Source organism: Panthera uncia (assembly GCF_023721935.1).
Source record: "Panthera uncia isolate 11264 chromosome C1 unlocalized genomic scaffold, Puncia_PCG_1.0 HiC_scaffold_3, whole genome shotgun sequence".
Lineage (NCBI taxonomy): Eukaryota > Metazoa > Chordata > Mammalia > Carnivora > Felidae > Panthera > Panthera uncia.
Window position 1 is genome coordinate 65,694,181 of NW_026057584.1, and position 21,075 is coordinate 65,715,255.

General features: G+C 36.6%; 1 protein-coding gene across 1 annotated transcript in view; it reads left to right on the plus strand.

Moving 5' to 3' along the window:
* The window catches only part of LOC125911566 (sodium channel protein type 1 subunit alpha), a 128,204-nt gene that overhangs the window by 42,189 nt on the left and 64,940 nt on the right, over positions 1-21,075 (plus strand). The window contains exons 2-5 of the mRNA XM_049615552.1: positions 3,027-3,339; positions 15,690-15,808; positions 17,937-18,026; positions 19,629-19,757. Coding sequence (XP_049471509.1) covers positions 3,076-3,339; positions 15,690-15,808; positions 17,937-18,026; positions 19,629-19,757 — 602 coding nt within the window. The 5' untranslated portion in view covers positions 3,027-3,075. The remainder of the gene's footprint in view (positions 1-3,026; positions 3,340-15,689; positions 15,809-17,936; positions 18,027-19,628; positions 19,758-21,075) is intronic.

Sequence of the window (21,075 nt, forward strand, 5' to 3'; positions counted from 1 at the left end):
AGGAGAATCAATACTTCGAAGTGAGTAATTTTGCAATAATATCAAAATTAAAGATCCAGTTTTTTGCACAACCAAGTCCATTTTTTAGAAATTGATACCATAAATATGTCCACATATATGTGAAAATATGGGTATAAAATTTATCAACTGCAGCTTTATTTAGAATAGCAAAGTATTGGAAACAACCTGAATACCCATAACTGGGTGATTCATTCAATAAATTACAGTGCATGCAAACAATGGAAAACCATGTAGCTGATAAAGATGGTTGAATCTATGAAAATTGATAAGGAATGAACTCTAATATATATTTTTAAGTGAAAAATGAAAGATGCAAAAGAGTTGTATCCTAAGACACTATGTCTATATATTTTTAAATAGAAAATGTGGGGACACCTGGGTGGCTCAGTCAGTTAGGCATCTGACTTCAGCTCAGGTCATGATCTTGCGATTGTGGGTTCGAGTCCTGCATTGGGCTCTGTGCTAACAGCTCAGAGCCTGGAGCCTGCTTTGGATTCTGTGTCTCCCTCTCTCTCTGACCCTCCTCTGCTCATACCCTGTCTCTGTCTCTGTCTCTCTCTCTCTGTCTCTCAAAATAAATGTTAAAAAAAAAAAGAAAATGTATGAGTATACATACACTCATGTGATTAGTGATTACCTATTACATACCTGGAAAAATATATGAAGATGATAACAGTGGTTACCTCTGGGAACAGGAATTGACTGTTGGAGAGTGGGTGGAAGGGAGTTTGCATTGTATTTTCTTTTAAATGTTTTGAGTTTATATCATTACACACATTTTCTATCAGGAAACTAGTTAAAAATAAAAACCATATATACATCTATGTCATAATACTTCCCTAATGAGAAAATACACCATACTTGTTATCCCTAAACTTTTATTTCCATGTACATAACTACCAGTGTTTTCCTGATGCCTCATCGGAGAAGTAGAACTTTAAGGTTCGATATTCCTTTTCCATTGATTTAAATTTACCGATTTAATTTTTCTATTCTTCCAGGCCCTAAGCTGATTACAGGTAGATTGTAAGAAACTCTGAAAGTTTTATTAGCTCACTTAATACACTGAGGATACAAATTTAGACTTAAATGTCCCACTTGTTTCTGGTCTTCCACTGAAAACTATTGTTATAAACCTCACAGCAGTGGGGACTTCCTTCAGTGAAATTTGAGGTCCCTCTAGGACTCCTCACCAAACAGTTATGGCTGCAATTTTATTATTGTGGCTTATATTCACCAAAGCTGCAATTAACTGTATCATAGCTTGTTGACCTTAATGAGTTAACACAGTGTCCAAATAAAACTCATATCCAAGCGGTAGCTTAGGCTCTGGGAAGTTTTGGCTCAGTAATATCTGTGAAATTTGAGCTCATATTAAATATACCTTGAAACAATACATTTGGGATTTGGCTCCTGGCATCGGATCAGATCTGACTCTGCTGCATGGAGTTGAGAGTTTTGCCTCGGGTGCTCATAATATGTTTAGCTGTATAGGACTATAGAATCAGCAAGAATAGCATTATTGCTTTAGTGAAGAAAAACACTTCCGTTTTTGTTGGCACCCTGGCTTGTTTCTGATAATTTTTTCCTGAAACAGGAGAATCCTGCTGTCTCCTATATGTATAGCTATCTTTTCCCATCTGAGGCCTAATCTAGGAATTTTTTTTCCAGCCTAGTCTTTCTCTCATTCCTAGCCACATAAATGGCATTTGTCGAACACTGAACCGTCTCTGTCTATGTGCTCAAATAAGCAAGCCCTCGCATGGCTAATGTCATAAGTCAGTCACAATTCCAGCTGTCTCAATCTCAGATTAGATGAAGACTCAGGTCTGTGACTCAGTCAGCAGTGACTATTTGATTGGTTATTAAGGCTGGCTGCAGTGGGGCACCTGGCTGAGTGTCTGACTTCGGCTGAGGTCATGATCTTAAAGTTCATGACTTCAAGCCCTGCGTCAGGCTCTGTGCTGTCAGCTCAGAGCTCGCTTTGAATCTTCTGTCCCCCTCTCTCTCTCTGCCCCTCTCCCACTCATGCTGTCTCAAAAATGAATAAACATTAAAAAAAAAAAAAAAAAAGGCTGGCTGCAGCCAACTGTTTTGACCAGCTTGGTCAGGAGCCACTTGTTAGGACTAGAGGGTTGGATGATACACCCTCTCAGAGATATCTCCCTTTCCACTTCATCCTGTTGCTAAGCTATCCATTACCCCTATGGGGGATATATCCTCATCTGGGTAGCTCCCAGAGTAAATGGTCCATTAGGGACATGATGGTATTTAGCCTAATGTACTTTAATTAAGGCTATAGTTGAATCACTTCCTTAAGTTATGGCACAATTGCTGTATCGGCAAAGCACAAGAATTAATAAACTTGGGACATTTAACAAAACCTGAGCTAGAAAGCACATCTGTTAAGCCAAAGCCATTGAAGCAGTAAGTAGAATGGTGGTTGCTGGGGGGGGGGGGGGGGGGGGGGGGGGGGAGGGGGGCATTGAAGGGGTAGAAAGTTGACATTCAAGGGGTATAAAGTTTCAGTTATGCAGGATGAGTAAGTTCTATATCTGCTATACAACTGTATGCCTGTAGTTAACAATTCTATCTCGCACGCTTAAAAATTTGTTCAAAGGGTACATCTTGTGTTAAATGTTCTTACAACACACACAAAAAATTCTATTTAGGAATTGCACTTTTTAAAATATTTTTAAAATGTTTATCCATTTTTGAGAGAGGCAGGGACAGAGCATGAGCAGGGAGAGACAGAGAGAGGAGGAGACACAGAATCTGAAGCAGTCTTCGGGCTCTGAGTTGTCAACACAGACCTTAGGATCATGACCTGAGCTGAAATTGGACCCTTAACTTACTGAGCCACCCAGGCACCCCTAGGAATTTCATTTTAATTTAAATGGGAACAAAAATTTTAATCATCTGGTTCATATGTCATGACCAGAGTTTATAGGTACTAAAATCTTCTCTTAATCTCCTTAGAATATCTGCATCCTTTTTTTTTTTAGGACTTTCATATGCAGATTAAATGGTAATTAAAATGTGCAGGATGACAAGATGGAGCAAACAGTGCTTGTACCACCAGGACCTGACAGCTTCAACTTCTTCACCAGAGAATCTCTTGCGGCTATTGAAAGACGCATTGCAGAAGAAAAGGCTAAGAATCCCAAACCAGACAAGAAAGATGATGATGAAAATGGCCCAAAGCCAAATAGTGACTTGGAAGCTGGAAAGAACCTTCCTTTTATTTATGGAGACATCCCTCCAGAGATGGTGTCAGAGCCGCTGGAGGACCTGGACCCGTACTATATCAATAAAAAAGTGAGTGTTTTTTATTGGGCATATTTTACTGCTAATTGCCTACTGAGTACCTTGGACTGTTATAGCACTGAAACATGCCAAATTAGCAGAAAGTCTTAAGTATCCTTCTGTTTAAGAAATAAAATGCCTTTATGTGTGTTTTATGCATATACATCCATGAAAAACAAATTTATTATGTCATAACAGATGAAGCTGTCCCAGATGCACCACAACAAATACCTGAACATAAATGTATGTTGTAGGCAGGCAGCTAATTTAACAAATTAAATTCTCCCCAGAGATTGTATTCACTATGCAATTTTGTGTGTTTTCTGTACTTGAAAATCCTAAAATTATCCCAAGTTATCCCTAAACTTTTATTTAGGGACAGATAAAGACTTTTAAAATATTAGTATTAATTTCTCATAGAACAAAATTTGACGCCACAAGGTTTTCAATTTCTAAATTATGTTATATATAACAACTCAACTTTTTTTTTTAATTTATTTTTTTAACATTTTTATTTATTTTTGAGACAGGGAGAGACAGAGCATGAATGGGGGAGGGTCAGAGAGAGGGAGACACAGAATCTGAAACAGGCTCAAGGCTCTGAGCTGTCAGCACAGAGCCCGACGCGGGGCTCGAACTCATGGACTGTGAGATCATGACCTGAGCCGAAGACGGCCGCTTAACCGACTGAGCCACCCAGGCGCCCCAATAATAACTCAACTTCTTGCAGAAACTTTTCTCTACTTGGAAAAGAACATTCCTCTACAAACTACAGTTTTAGTAACTAATAATGTGCTTTTTCCATTTGGATCCATGTGTCTTTGGGAAGTATCATTTTTAGTAGTGACAGCCATTAAAACTCAGTATCTCAATCAACTGAATTATGTAACAACTGAATTTCTGTATCACAAAGTGTTAAATCAAGATTTAAATAATGACAGCTATTCAACCATTTTTCTCAGTATTATTAATACATAAAATAAAATTTTGCTTACAATATTTTTATTTCAAAAAAGTATTCAATATTTTGGTGGAGGTATATTGATATGGGTAAGATTAACATAAATATTGTATTCTGAAGAACCTATAAAACAATATTTAAATGCTTGCGTTTTCTATTTATGCTTGAAATGAATACCTTGTATTAAGCACCCAATCTTTTATTATGACTATGATTACACCAAACCAAGAAGGAAAGCATAGAAAAAGATAAAATTGAAAAAGTTTACTGTATTAATTTTAGATTAAATTTATGACTAGTTAATTTGCAACATTTTATTATCATTCACTGGACACAATACGTTTGTGAACTCTTGGTAGAAGGGTAGGGTAAAAAGATTGCAATTGAGCAGGTAAAATTTTTCAGTTGGGCATAGGCCTTAAAATACCCCCAAAACTTTTAGGAACTCTTTTGGTTGCTGGCACAGCCTGTATCAAGTAGTCCTTATTAAATGTATAAGCTTAACGATTTTAATATGTGGATTTGAGACAGTTTTGCAAATCACTTCTTATTGACTGCTGCAGTTTCACAGGTAAAATTTTCACTGTGTTCAGATTTTTTTTTTTAACTTTTCAGGCTATAACCAATTTCAGCGTAACTTACTTTCCCGTCTTAAAAACTGGTTTGCCCATTATACACTAAAGAAATAAAGAGTCATTTCCCATAGATTTCATTATCTTTTATTCAACTTTCCTTTTTAACATACTATTGTTAAATCTTAGCAGGTAAGATTTTATCCATTTCATAACTATCATTTAAATTATAAGTTGCACTTTATCATTAAATCAGTCCTTTGGAAATTAATTTAATGCAATGTCTGCAAAAGCTAAAAACCAAATTAATCAAATGATGAAGGGTTTATTTGTATAAGGAAGGTGACAATGCAGATAATTCAGTTAGACAAACATTTTAACGTATTTAAAATTGCTTCATTATTGAAGCAGCCTGTTTAGAGGTGCTGTTATCATGGGTTACTGGGCTTCATCTTTAGCAGGGCTTTTGCTACCCCCTGACATCTATGTCCCACCTCTCTGGTAGTAATTACTATCTGAAAATTATTAAAGCTACCCAGAGTCTACCCCTTCATCAAACAGGGCTGATATCTAGCATCCCAGCTCATGTACGGTGTCCTTACGTATACAACAATAAACGAATGCTTTGAGAAAGGCCAAGCTAATCCATGTTGACAAGGGCAGTGATTCTTTATGTGGAAACCAGATTATCCACTCAATCTGTCCTTTAAATTAAAGAGTTTTCAGACCAATAAAAGCTGTTGTCTTGAGGGAGTGTCCCCAAACAGCCAACAATTGGCTTATAACAAACAGGGCAGATGGAAAAGAAAATTATGCAGCCCCTTTCAAATAGTTAAAAGAAAGGTCTTCAAACTGAGGATTAAAGACCAACTCTGAAGACCAACTCTGAAGGAAGCCAGCCAGATTCTTGTGCTGAAATAACCCTTATAAACTTTGTTCGGTTCACATTCCTACTTGCCTCTAACACCATCCATCCTTATCTTCAAATGCACATTGTGTGAGGAAGGAAAAACATTTTGGCATTTTGGAACAAATCACATTGTGCAAGCAGAACAACCTGATAAGAGAAATATTGTTATCAGGAAGGAGTTTTCCCCAAGGCAAGGCACATCTATTGCCTTAACACTGGGCTGACATCCAGCAAGTCTTCCAGTGTAAGCCATTCAAAGTGCAATACAAATGAAACATTCTGGAGGACTGGAATCCTTAAAAAGTAACATTGCAAGCTTAGGACACATGACTAAGCTGTGTGTTTAGGACACATGACTAAGCTATGTGTTTAAAATGTCCTTCTTTTGCATTTTCATATTTTGAGACTATGGTTGCCATTACTTGTTTTCTAGTCTTACATTTTCTTCCATAATTGGGTTATTTCAGTATCGAGGAATAGTCTTAAATTCTGAATTAGTTTGCTCTGATTAAAGTTGGAATAATTATGAATATTTCTTTTGATGTTTGATGACCAGTTTTGTCTTATGACTTGAAAATCTGAGATCAGCAGAGTGGCCTTCATTAAAACAGTGGATTACACATATACACAATACTCCTGGCATAGATAAAGCGCTTAATGGTGGAAATGTCCCTAGAAAAAAAGTTTTTCAGGAAAAATGTCACTAGAAAAAACCTATTACTCATATTGGGGATGTGGATTTTATTCTATTCCTGAATGAGCTGGAATATGCAAATATCAGTAGGCCAGTGACTTACTTCCCTAAGGTTTAACTGAGGTACAATAAATAATGTGCCATTTATATCTATATACAAAGTCTAGTTTCTTTCTTATTAATATACAGAATAAGCAAAGGAAGCCTACTGTAAAAATGGCTGCAGAACCTATTCTTTATGTTATATTTTAAAGTACAGTGGTATCCATAAAAGAAATATATGTGTAAGCCACACTAAAACCCTCTGTGATCTTCTAAAAAGACAATGTCAGTGAGCTTATGGAAATGTCATTGCTGATGGTGTATTTTCAGATGGCATATGCCCACATATTTTTATCTTCTTTGCCCTAGTTTAAATTGTGCACATTATATAATGTTCGAAAGTTCTACTAAAATTGTTAAAGTAGTTTATTCCACGGTCAGTGATATTATAGTAATAACTAAAGAAATAGTAGCAACCATCTCATGAACATTCCTGATGCATGGAAGCATTTCCAGACCCTCTGATGTTTTAATCCTTCAGCAGTCCAAGGTAAGAACTAAAAACTAAAATAACAATGCTGTCAGAATACAGTCACAGAATTTTCCACACCATCTTAGCTCTGGTCCAGTGGTCTTCAAAACATGATTTCAGGCACTGTTCCTTTTGTTTGTTTATTTACTTTAGCTATGTGGCAGGGCACATTTAGCTTATGAACAAAACTTTTTTTTTTCCTTATGGTTCTTTTCTCCACAGTTTTTTTATTTCATAGCTTGGGTTAATTTTGCACCATTTGGCTATACATTGAAATTCTTCACCTACTCTTTATTACAGAAAACTTCTTTCTTCTCATGTTCTTCTTAAAATTACAGATGACTCACTAGTACCATGGAAGAAAATATCCTTTGTGACAGGGTACTGGAAATAGAATGAAGTATTTTAGATCTGTGGTGAAAATGGATGTTTATTAATTATGGAATGTAGAAATGTATCCGTTTAAAAATGTATTCTTTCCTTTATTATTTTACGGGCCATTTATGAACAACTTATCCTCCCTTTTTATCAGCTCTTTTTAAAAAGATGCCTGCTTCCTCTTCATTGGAGCTGCATGAAGAGTCATGTATGAACTTGTGATTTCAAATAAATGCCTAGTCTGTTATTGCTGCAGGAGTTTTAAATTGTTATATTGGGTAGACAGAGTTGTTTGCTTTGTTTTTAACTGAAATCAGGGAGTTTTCTTGTAAAAGTAATTGAATGGAAAATCAGAAAAGTAGATGGTAAGTAAAAGCTTATGATTCCATAAATCGTCCTATGGACAGCGCCCCAATTAATGTATTTTTTTTGGCACATCATTAGGTCTTTCAGAATTAGCAGTCATCCAAGGCTCTCTCTTACATCCAAGGCACTATAGTTGACTTCCAAATCTTTCTCCTCCTCATCCATTATTTCTTCCTTATGCCTCGTTCTTCTTTGTCACCTCCCCATCTCTGTTTCAGAAACAATCCCAGATGATGGTGGTAGTAAAATAATGGCTAGCATTTATTAAGTACCAGCTATATTAGTAAGAAACCCTTCAACTGAGAGTGATAAAAATCTAACAGAAACTAGTTTTTGAAAACAAAGAAGCTAACTAATTAATCAATCAATAAATGTATTTGTGGGGTAAATCTCATGTTAATATCAAAGGATCCAGCACCCTGAAAGAACAATGTCAGGACTCAGTTCTTTTTTATTTTTGGCTCTACTTTTTCCTATGCTGGCTGCATTCACAGGCTGGCTCTTCCCACAAGATGGCAAAAATAGCCACCAGTGGCACCAAGCTAACAGCTTACAGCCTAATAACCCCAAGAAAAAGAGCTCACTTTTCTTCAAAAGCTCTAGCAGAAGTCCTGGAATTGGTTGTAGTTAGTTCACATGACCTCCTCTGAATCAATTCCTGTAGCCTAGGGTATGTGATGGTCTCATTGACCAGGTTAGCGCCACATGTTGACCTAAGGGGTGGTCAACATGCTAAGGGGTGGGTCAGCTCCACCCAAGCCATGTGGGCAGGCAGTGGAGAGGTGTTCTCTCAAAGGAAGAGGTGTAGACCACAGAAGAAGGCGTGCCAGGCAGGCAAAAATAATGGCTCTGTACTCTATGCACTATGTATCAGGATATTTACAGTTGTTATTTAATCCCCATGTCCTTCCCAGATAACCCTTGTCTTTATTTTAAAATAATGAAACTGAGGTGAAGTAATTTGCCTAAGATCACAAAAGCTATTAAGTAACAGACACTAGATTTAAAACAGATCTGTCAGCTTCCGTGGCCCATTGCCATGCTGCTTCTGGTTTGTAGTCTTTGCACTGATAATACCAGTGGAAAAGAGAAGTCTGTTATGGAATACATATAAGCCCATCACTGCTGTTCCTGCCCCTCTACTCATGCCACTTTGCAAGCTGGACTCCTCATCTCTTCAGTTGGCAGTATTTCTCAAACCTGACTTGTCACTTCACTGTTTCTTCTCAATCAGGGGCATCCCCTGCCTTGGTAAAAACCAAAATTTTGAGATACAGTAGGTTTGGATCAAGTTGAAAAATAATTAGACAACTACATTTCCCACCAGATATAATAGGGTGATAAATACCTTTTATTTTTTTTCCAAAGAGGACAGATTCAGGAAACTTAAATTATGTGCCTCTATAATAAGTAGGAAGAGAATAAGATGTGGTTGGGGAGGTGGGCCAGGGTTAGAAAAAAGTACATTGTAGTGCATATTAAAGAGTTTGAAGTTTAAGGGCAAAATGAATTCTAAGTAGGCTTTGGGTAGAGGAGTCACATGGTCCACTTTACGTTTTTAAAGATCAAGTTGGTAGTCTTTTTTAAAAAAATTTTTGTAATGTTTACTTATTTTTGAGAGAGAGAGAGCACAAGCAGGGGAGGGTCAGAGAGAGAGGGAGACACAGAATCCGGAGCAGACTCCAGGCTCTGAGCTGTCAGCACAGAACCCGTTGCGGGGTTCGAAGTCATGAACTGTGAGATCATGACCTGAGCTGAAGCCAGATGCTTAACCAACTGAGTCACCCAGGTACCCCAATCAAGTTGGGAGTCTTGATGGACGTTTAGTCTAGATGTTTTACAATGAAGACAGAATAATAGGTGGGAGCTGAATCTATTTTGGAGGTGCCCAAGTGTCAGACAAGAATAAGCTGATGGCATTGTTTTCTGAATTTGAAATTTGGGAGGAAAGATGGAGCAACAAACTTCCAATGTAAAAATTGATCTTGCTTTCAAATGCTCAAGTGTTAGTATATGTATGTATTTGAGAACCAGACAAACACACACTTTTCACCCTTTAATTCTTGTATTTATATGGCACTTTAGAATTGATTATGGGCACTCACATCTTCTCTATGCAGACGTAGAAATCAGCAGGGAACAGTTTGCTCATAGTTCTCACATAGCAAGTCTGCGATAAAACTGGACCTCAAATTAGTCCCCTCTAGTCAAAGAAAAATTGAGCATATAATAAGGTACCACAGCCACGGTATAGGCTAAAGATACGGGCTGGGAAATATTTGACCCCCAGATTTTATTTGCGCCTGTGTTATAGTTTTTCTTCTCTGAGGCAGAGAACCTGAAGCAGAGGCAGCTGTAACCTGGCTGATAAGAGCCCAGCTGGGCATCTCCTGTAGGGTCATCTCCTGCACTGGCCCCACCCCCATTATTCCATCGAGCTAAAGCCAAGGGACAAGCAATTTTTCAAACTCTTTCCTGGGTACAAATTCTTCTTCTGTTTTGCATGGGCTTAAAGCAGAGATTTTTTTTTAAAAGAACTGACTGACTGTGAGATATTGAGCCCACAGATAGATTTTGCTAGACTCATGCAATAATGTTTATTTTGAATTAGTTTCCAAGATGTATAAACCAAGAGATTACACACACACATTCATACATACATGCATGCATTTATAATCATGCATATTTAGGATTTCTCTTATAATATGTGGCATCACTGATTCACACATCAAAAATTGATAGGGACCGCCCACCACCCAGCCTCAGTGGGCATTTTGGCTTGTGATCCCGGGCTTAAAGACCACATGTGTAATCAGGTGAAGGCCAGATATTGAAGCTTGGGTGGGCCACAGGCGGACAGGTGCCACAGGCTATTCTTTAAGCTGATTATCCCTAGCCTAAAGGGAAAAATAGAATAAGACCAGGAGTGAACAAAATTTCTTTTAATGTTTACCTATTTTTGAGAGAGGGAGAGACAGAGCTTGAGAGGGGGAGGGGTAAAGGGAAGGGAAGACATGGAATCTGGAGCAGGATTCAGGCTCTGATCTGTCAGCACAGAGTCCGACTGGGGCTTGCACTCACGAACTGTGAGATCATGACCTGAGCCAAAGTTGGGCCCTTAACTTACTGAGCCACCAGGCACCCCGAGAAAATAATTTTTAAATATTACATGCTCCCTTCAGTCAGGTGGTAAACCTGTATGAAAGCTTCCCCTTCCCCAGTGAGCCAGAAAAGGAGGGAAATCTTGGCCTGAATCTAGAGGTTATCACAAAATAGACAGAGAAGTAAGTAAGATCATTTAGAACACCCACAAGAGAAAAAGGACAATTAGATGTCATGGCATTGATCCAGATGAGAAATGTTCCCAGAGCTGCACACTAATAGAAATCTCTTGACTTTCTATGAAGTCCTTTATACCCCAAACTTCTGAAATGTATCTCCTCTGCCACATAGTTCTCTTTCTACCCCTCCCTTCTAGAACCCCTTCTCAAATCAGCAGCTTAGAACTATAAGAAGGTTGATTCCACTTCTGGCAGAAGACAGAGCCAAGGGGTGACAGCTAGTTGCAGCCCAACTTGGAATTCTTTTGCCATTTGCAGAGTCACATTTTCTTATACACAGTGATAAAGTTTCACAGTACCATTAATGCAGAATTCCATTTCATTAAGAGTTACATCAGCTTTTGAGTGTATGTAAATATACATGTATATGTGTCTATGTATGTATATGTATATATTCTTCTGTGGGAAAATATATTCAAAGTTTCAAATAATTGTTTTCCAAATATATTTTTGGAGCACAGTATATATACAAGTTGAAATTGCTTGTTTTAAATTTTTAAGCTAACGCATAAATTTAATCAACCAATAGTGTTTTCTACATTTTCTCTTGTTCATGATCATTGCTAACCTTCCTCTGTTACTTTTGCCACTGTGTTTATTTTAAGGGCAGGAAAATGCTGTATATTTAGAGGCAGTCCTGTTATTTGGTAATTTTTTGATAATGTTTAGATAAATATGAAATTGGACCTTAAATTTGAACTATTTATTTTAAGTAACATGGCCCCTAGATTGAAAGAAAAGATAGTGGACATCTTCAGAAAAAGAGACTGGAGGGGTGCCTGGGCGGCTCAGTTGGTGAAACATCTGACTCTTGACTTCAGCTAAGGTCATGGTCTCATAGTTCGTGGGTTCGAGCCCAGTGTCGAGCTCGGTGCTGACAGTGCAGTGCCTACTTGAGATTCTGTCTCCCTCTCTCTCTGCCCCTCCCCCTCTTGCTCTCTATCTCTCACTCAAAATAAATAAAAATAATAAACTTTGAAAAGAAAAGAAAAGAAAAGAAAAAAGAAAGAAAAGAAAAGGAGACTGGAAAAGTATGGCTTGTTAAATTCAATGTGCACCTTGGATAAAAAATTATAAACAAATCAACTATCTAAAAACTCATTGCCAAGTAGTATTCCATTGTGTATATAAACCACAATTTCTTTATCCAAACCACAATTTCTTTATCCATTCATCAGTTGATGGATATTTAGGCTCTTTCCATAATTTGGCTGTTGTTGAAAGTGCTGCTATAAACATTGGGGTACAAGTGCCCCTATGCATCAGCACTCCTGTATCCCTTGGGTAAATTCCTAGCAGTGCTATTGCTGGGTCATAGTGTAGATCCTGAGAAATTTAACAGAAGACCATGGGGGAGGGAAAGGAAAAAAAAAAAAAGTTAGAGAGGACGAGAGCCAAACCATAAGAGACTCTTAAAAACTGAGAATAGGGGCGCCTGGGTGTCTCAGTTGGTTAAGCAGCCGACTTCAGCTTAGGTCATGATCTGATAGTTTGTGAGTTTAAGCCCCGCATCAGGCTCTGTGCTGACAGCTCAGAACCTGGAGCCTGCTTTGGATTCTATGTCTCCCTCTCTCTCTGCCCCTTCCCTGATCATTCTCTCACTCTCTCTCTCTCTCTCTCTCTCAAAAATAAATAAACATTAAAAATTTTTTAAAAAATGAGAATGAGGGTTTATGGGGGGGTGGGAGGTAGCTGAAAGTGGGTGATGGGCATTGAGGAGGGCACCTGTTAGGAGGAGCACTGGGTGTTGTATGGAAACCAATTTGACAATAAATTTCATGTTAAAATAAAATAAAAACTCAGAAACAAAATCACTAGATAGTAACAAGCACAGATTCATAAATAGCAATTCCTACCAAACTGTTATAATTGTTATTATTATATATTGTTATTATAGGTCAGGGGGAAGGATTTTAATGCATGTGTACAACATAATCATTGACAATTCGGGCAATTTTAAAAATTACCTGTTAACAAACACAGATTCACAGCCCTGCTATTGAAGAATCACCTGAGTTATTTACTAAAAATACACAATACTAGGCATCAGAATCTCTACTGAATTGGAATCACAACAACTTTGTGAGCTAAGTATATTTATTCCCATTTTTTTCAAATGAGACAAATGAGTCACAGAAATGAAGTAACTTGTCTAGGATCCCACTGCTGGAAGGCTACGGAGCCACACTTGAGCCAGACATCTGACTCCAGAGTCTACACTCTTAATAACTACTTAAGTTTTAAAAAAAAAATCTACTTATATTTTCCTACTGTTACTTTCCAGATTGTCAAGCTGTTGAATAGCAGGGTGTTTGCCTGTTTTTCTTGGTTTGCCTTTAAAATCAGAATTGAGAGGCGCCTGGGTGGCTCAGTCGGTTAAGTCTGACTTCGGCTCAGGTCATGATCTTGCAGTCCGTGGGTTCGAGCCCCGTGTCGGGCTCTGTGCTGACAGCTCAGAGCCTGGACCCTGTTTCAGATTCTGTGTCTCCCTCTTTCTCTGACCCTCCCCTGTTCATGCTCTCTCTCTGTCTCAAAAATAAATAAATGTTAAAAAAAATTTTTTTAAATAAAATAAAACAAAATCAGAATTGATTTTTACCTTGCTGAAGAGAGTCTGAACTAGCACTACAATGCATGGTTTACATCTAGGTCTGTGCTGCCAAATGCAGTAGACATTGCCCCAGTGTGGGTCTAGTGCTTTAAATATGGTGAGTACAGACTTCAAAGACTTAGAATTGGTATGAAAAGAAGGATGTAAAATATCTCAAATTTTCTAATATTGGTTGCACAAAATGATAATATAATGGATATATTAGGTTAAAAAATTATTAATTTTACCTGCTTATTTACTTTTTAAAAATACAACTATCAGAATATTTAAAATCACGTATGGACTCAAATTTGTAATTCACGTAATATTTCTAATGGACAGCTTTGCTCTACATAAATTATCCTTCTAGACTTTCTTCTATTAGCTGAGATAGTTGAACATTCACTACTATATATACTTCGTGAGGTCATGACTTACATATCTTTGTTTTCTGTGTAAACTCTAGCACAGAGCTTTGCAAGTATTGTGCTAATTAGTTAATATACATTATTTGCACTGGAATAAACTAAATTAATAGTTGGACCTAAAACTAGTTCCATACTACCGTCCAGGTGTTTGCAATGTTCATAATATTAACACCTTATCATATAGGGGCTCAATAAATGTTACTGAGTTTGGTAACTATATATGAAAAGCTAAGTGATAATTATGACCTGCATCTAATGTATGAAGAGTTAGACTCATATAAATGTATCTTTAAAGTGATATTTCATATACAGAATTTCATTCCTGAACCAGTCAAAATGTTATGTTTTGAAATATGTTCTGAGGCACAAAATCAAATTTTCTACAGTCTTGGGTTGTAAAGAGAAGACTGTTTCAAACTAGATGCTACTTATCAGCCTTTTCTCCTCCACCACTAATTTTGAACTTTTTCTTTGGTTTTGAAGTCACTTCATGCAGTGAATGTTATCAGGAGGAGTTGTAGTAATGACATTTTTATTGAACTAATTAGATTTAAAAGATGCTAAGGTACTTTACTATAATAGGCCATATAATGCATTCTTTTTAAAAATCAGTACCAAACAATACATTTAGAAATGATTAAGAGGGTAAATTTTATGTTATTTTATTATTAGTAAATGCCTTAAGAAACACTGAGTCAGAATCCTTCATTATGTTATTTATGCTATTGTATGTTGTTACTTTATTTTTTTTTTTGTCTGAACACTGCTAATTGCTCTCAAATATATCTAATTTTTGGAATGCAATTCCATTCACGTTCATGGATCCTAAATTCTTCAGGGGCTTTGAGTTTTTCCTTCATACTAAAAAAGCACTACATGAGATGAGCAGTCAATTGGGATTAGAATTCAATGTGTCAGCTAACTCAGAAATCCCAATACAGAATTTAGCACTCCCGGTCAACAGATACTCTCCAAGGAGCTTGGCTTCCAAAAATCAATTATTGGATTGTGTCCATCTAGCTCAAGAGCGGGTCTTATGGTGGCTGTTTTTATTTCCTATTACCAATAGATGATAAGATTTATTTTAAGAATAAATGGTTAAAAAATAACTTTGAAAAAAGTACTAGTTCTATCGAATGATTTTGCATTCTATAGGACTAATTTGCAAGATATTCGAGTTGGGAAACCTGAAATCACTATAAAGAAATGTAGTGTCTTAAGAATTTTAGAAAGAAATGAAATACGCACCCATTTAAGACTTTCATTCAAGTCAGATGTTTAAGATATTGACAAAATAAACCAATTCTCTTGACCAAATACCTTATGTATGATAAAATTGCAGGTAAGTATCAGGTAAAAGGTAGATGACACCATTGAATGTCCTCTCTAAAGGACTCTAACGGTCCTGTAAAAGTGACTGTTTGTCTGCACGGTGTACATTAAAAGCTGCAACATTGGAATAATTCATTATGACAAATAACAGAAGTAGGCAATAACGTTTAAATTGTTTATACTTTTATACTTGTATGTTGTGTTCCTGTCTTACAGACTTTTATAGTATTGAATAAAGGGAAGGCCATCTTCCGGTTCAGTGCCACCTCTGCCCTGTACATTTTAACTCCCTTCAATCCTCTTAGGAAAATAGCTATTAAGATTTTGGTACATTCATATCCTTTTGAAGTGATCAATAGTAACTATGTGTGTAATCTATAAGTGCTTTGTAGCTAAATATAAAATTAGCTTGGGAAATGTCCATGTTCTGTGGCTTTTATTACTCTCATTTTGTATCTTTTGTCTTATAAGCCTTATTCTTACAGTTTATTGGTCATAGAGATGTCACTGAAACTTACAAAGTCTTTAACATTATATATATGTATATATATATGCATATATATATTTATCTTTCAAATATATATTATACCTAGCCTTTAACACTTTATATACAGATATACATATCTTCCTAAAAATACTTGCATGGATTGAGTCTTACAAATCTAATTTTAGATGGCCGTATGTATCTTTGCCATCTTTACCACAAAATTTGTGATTATCTAGAATTTACAATAAGTAACGATATAATAACAGAGAAATATATTTCTAGAGCCAAGTTTAGACATACCTATTAGATAAAGCATTTTAGTTTACCTTAGGATAAACCTTTAAGTATATTTTCTATGGGAGAATTTCAGGCGGCTTTGGCCAATACTTAGTTAATTCTTGAACTCTCCAAATGAAATTCATGAGGAAATACTGGAATATTGGCTGAATTTCAAATGTAAGTCATTGAATTATGACTCTGTCATGTAAAACGGATTGCTTAGTAACGACTCTGGAAGTTAATGAAAGAAGCTGAGATTATATTACCAAACGATCTTTAGGGATTTGACTTTGCAATTTCCATTGGTGTTAAAAAGGACTCCAACTAAATTTAGGTATTCATATCATGGGCAAAAACTTTATTTCTGATTATGTCTCATTTGATGGCTTTGGTGATGATAAGTGTAGAAATACTGTTGTAATTTTCATAAATGCATAATACCTGATTTTTTTAAAAAAAAGATTATAAAACTGAAAAGGCCATTTCTACTTTTAACCCGATGGCGAGAGATTCCTTAGTGGCATAAATATGCCATTTTTAATATTAGAAGATTTGAAACAAAAATCATACGTTCAAGGTTCTTATGTTTATGGAGGTTACCTTATCCTAGTTTGTATTCCTAGTGCCATCATGTGGTCATTTGATGAAAACTTCCTTTTTCACTTCTGGAAAATTTTTATTTGGGCAGTTAACTGTAGTGGAAAGAATATTGGATATGAAGGCAGGAAACTTGTGTTCTAGTCCTCAGCCAAGTTAGCTAATTTCCCTAGAGCTTGGGCCTTATTTCTTTGATTTCTGAAATACAGTGATTAGACTAGTTTTTTTCAAGGTCCCCTTCAGCTCTGTTATGTCTTAGTCATTTGTTTTAGCTAACACTTGGATCATATTTACTAATATATAGGCCTGTTCCAAGAACCTTCCACATTTTAACAAATTTCATCTGCACCTGAAACCGGCCAAGTCTACACTTGATTAGCTACCTTGTATGAAAGTCACTGGAGACATAAGATTCCGTGGCAAGAGTGGCTGAGTGAATTGCCCAAGATCACTTTTAGGTTGAATTTTAATTACATTCATGTCACATTAAGTCCTGGCCTTTGGGGATTTTCACTTCTACTTGTATTCAGTGCTGCTGAACTTGTTCAAACTCAGTCAAAATAGAGCAACCTGACCCAGGGCCATGCTGTCCTCTGACTACGTGGGGTTTTTTTACATAAAAAAAATATATATATAATATGTACTTAAGAAATTACAGTATTGCTTATATGTGCCTTCCTTAACAATTTGCTATTTTAGGCACCTGAATTAATTCAAATCAGGCTTCTCTGCCCAAAAACTGTACCACTCCACTTTGCACAGCTTTCCCACTAAACTCCTCTGGGAGGCAAATACATTGGTTCAGTAATAGTATCAAAACAATACTTTATACTTATATAAACATTATACATTATCTCACTTAATCTATACAACACACTGTACACGATGTCACTTAATCTATAGTACTACTCTGAGGGTTGATATTATTACCCACATTTTGCAAATGACAAAACTGAAATTTAAAGAAATTAGATAATTACCCACAGTGTATTAGTCACTGTATCCTGGCTAAACTGCAGTTTAATCTTTCAATGTTTGTTTTATATAATATAATACGTGGATTTGGATTTTCTTTTGCGTGTTCCTTAACAATAATCTACATTATTCAGCATGCTAATTATGTGCACTATTTTGACGAACTGTGTGTTTATGACAATGAGTAATCCTCCTGACTGGACAAAGAATGTAGAGTAAGTTCAATTTATGTTGAAACCACCTACTATGTGTATGTGTGTGTTATAGATATGACTATATAGATATGTAGACATATAGACATGTATATCTATATCTATATATAGATACAGATTTTGAAACTATGCCTCAGTGTACCTTCTAAATAAAACTGAAGAATATTTTTATTAAAGCCATCTCTAGGCACAAGTACAAAGCAGGAAGACAAATGACATTTGCTTTCAGGCCTGCTGGTGTTGTTGGATCTAATATCTGTCTTCCACCTGTATTTGATGGTTATCAGAAGGCCAATATTCTCAGACACTCACCATATTTCCTTTAGGATCTACAGTGGCCAAAGCAAATGTGATGAAAGCAATTGCAGAAGAGAGCCAATATGGTAAACCTTGACTCCAATTAAATTTCCAGATGAATTCACTGAGTTCAGAATTTACAAGGGAATGTTACACATGCCATGAGAAGACAATGTTGATCCTCATTGGGTTTTCATTTCCATCAGGCACATCTACTTCTTGTCAGGCCTAAATCAGTTTCAAGTGCTGTCATCAAAAAATTCACTGGAAAAAAAATCCCCAAATCTGGGGTTTTACAACTTGAAAATTCCATTTAAACTGAGGGCTAAACTAACTGAAGTGAAAGGGTAGTGTTTGTGGAAACTAAAAGCATTACTAACTGCACTGATGACTCTGTTCTGGGTTACCTCTACAGCAGAGAGGCTGGATTTGTGTTAATTTCTGCTGGGGCTCTTCATCCTGCCTAGGTTGTAACCTCTTTTGCTCTGTGGCTGCTGACCCTGAAAACAACAACCACGAGGGTATTCCCAAGAGCCACTTCTCTACCTGGACACTTCCAGGTTGGAGCCAATTATAAAAGAAACAGAGATCCAAACAGGATGTAATAAAATTTATATACAAAGAATTCCTAAGGTGTTGAAGTTAACGTGTTAGACCCATAGGTCTTCAGTCCCACTGGTTTCTGTGATTTTATTCTCTAACTTCTGAGTAGAAGGTTAAAACTTTGGAAACATGTACATTTCTGAATTAGCCCAACATTTTATTCTAAATTAAATCTTACCTCAAAAGACCCTAGAATTATCCTATCGGATGTTAACAAAATCCTTTTTCCAAGTTAGTTAACTGTCTTATCTTCTAGAAAGGGAAAACCACAAGACTTGCTAATTTGTCAATGTTCTCTCATTCATTAAACATGATTGAAATTAGTTTTTTACTTTCTAAAGGCATATCATTTTATGCTTCTGCAATAGTATTGATTGGCTACTCCATCACATGAATGTACTGGATAATTCTCAGGAGGTTCTATTCACTTATGTCAATACCAAGACATTTCAGGCAGTAGCCACATGGACTTCATACAGCTTGTCTTTCTCACTCCGCTTTTAGGACCCTCAAAAAACAACCCTTCATATGGGAGGGAAGGAATTTAAATTTAGGGTTATGTTTTATTTTCATGAAAATAACATCCACCTACTTAGATTCCCTTTTTTAATGTTCATCTCTTCCACTGACAGAGTGATAAGAAATTGATATGCTATAAAAGAAAATTATTGCTTTATCAAGTCTTTTTTGGATGCTTGCCTCCAGGTACACCTTCACAGGAATATATACTTTTGAATCACTTATAAAAATTATTGCAAGGGGTTTCTGTTTAGAAGATTTTACTTTCCTTCGGGACCCATGGAACTGGCTCGACTTCACTGTCATTACATTTGCGTAAGTGCCTTTTTGAATCTTCAAGGCAGAATATGGTTGGGCTTTCTATGAGTGCTTATGTTTTTAAAGACTAAGCTTGCTTTAACCGAAAAATATTTTGGTGTGATGTATACATTTAAGCTCCTGATTTTGTTTAGCACAGCAGAGGTCCAAGTGACATTCCACTTGGGCACACAGCTTCTGCAGCGGTTGAAGTTACAATTTCCACATGTAAGAAACATGTCAGCAGATTTCATACATGCCACTTGTTCAACACACACACAAGTCCCTCCCACATGCACACAATTTGAAGGCACAGGTGTATTCAGAATACATCTGTGAAAATGGTTTTTAAAAATTAGAGTCAGAAACCACTCTGTTGGCTGCACAAATTGTCACTGAGCTTACCCGTGTTACGTGTTCTCTCTGTCTTCTTTTATTAGTTTGGTAGAATAATATAACTATCTCTGAGCCTCCAAAATTTCTGACAGATCAAACTAATAGAAAAAATGGGGTCCTTAATATATTATGTATTTAATATAGTAAATTATTATTTCATCAGCAAATTGATCTTTAAGACTTATGAGCAGACACATTCTGTCTCTTCCTATTCCTCACCTGATCCCATTTCTTCTTCTCCTCTTTCCCTTTATGATTTTCTTCATCTCATTACCCTCTACATAAACCTTATCCTCATCTCCCACCCAGATACACTCGGTAATATGCACAATTTCTTCATCCCTGTCCTTGTTTTTTCTTGTGGTAAACTTTCCCAAGGAAGAAGAGATTCAGAAAAGGAATCGAAGGCCATTCGGAAGTAGGTGAAATATGTGTGGAGGATGGTGGCCCATGCCCACTTGCCCTCAGCGTTCCTTCAGGAGCTGACTTCTCGGCCTCCTACAGGCACAGCGAGGTAGATAGGATCAGAAGTAGGAATGACATACTGAGGTCTCCAAATGCTGCCTGTCTCATCTTTAATTCCATGTCTAGTCCAGATGAGCCAACTCTTCACCATTCCCTCGGGCCACCGTTCAAAAGACAGCATATTGGGACAACTGTTTTTTGAAAACAAAGTAGCAATAATAGCAGATCATAAGATCTTGTTCTGAACTTGCCTAACTCTCACTTAGGAGTTACACTAGGAAGACCTTTTCATGTCCAGATAGTTAGTAAGGCAATCTGCCTTTTCCTGCCTAAATTTCTCTTAGGTGATTTCACATAGTTCATTCTAACTGAAACCCTGAAACAACAGCCAAGATTTAGTTTTCTATTGATTTAATTCTCCTCAGTTACACAAGATGTTGATTATATTGCTAGCCAACGTAGCAACAGGATTATA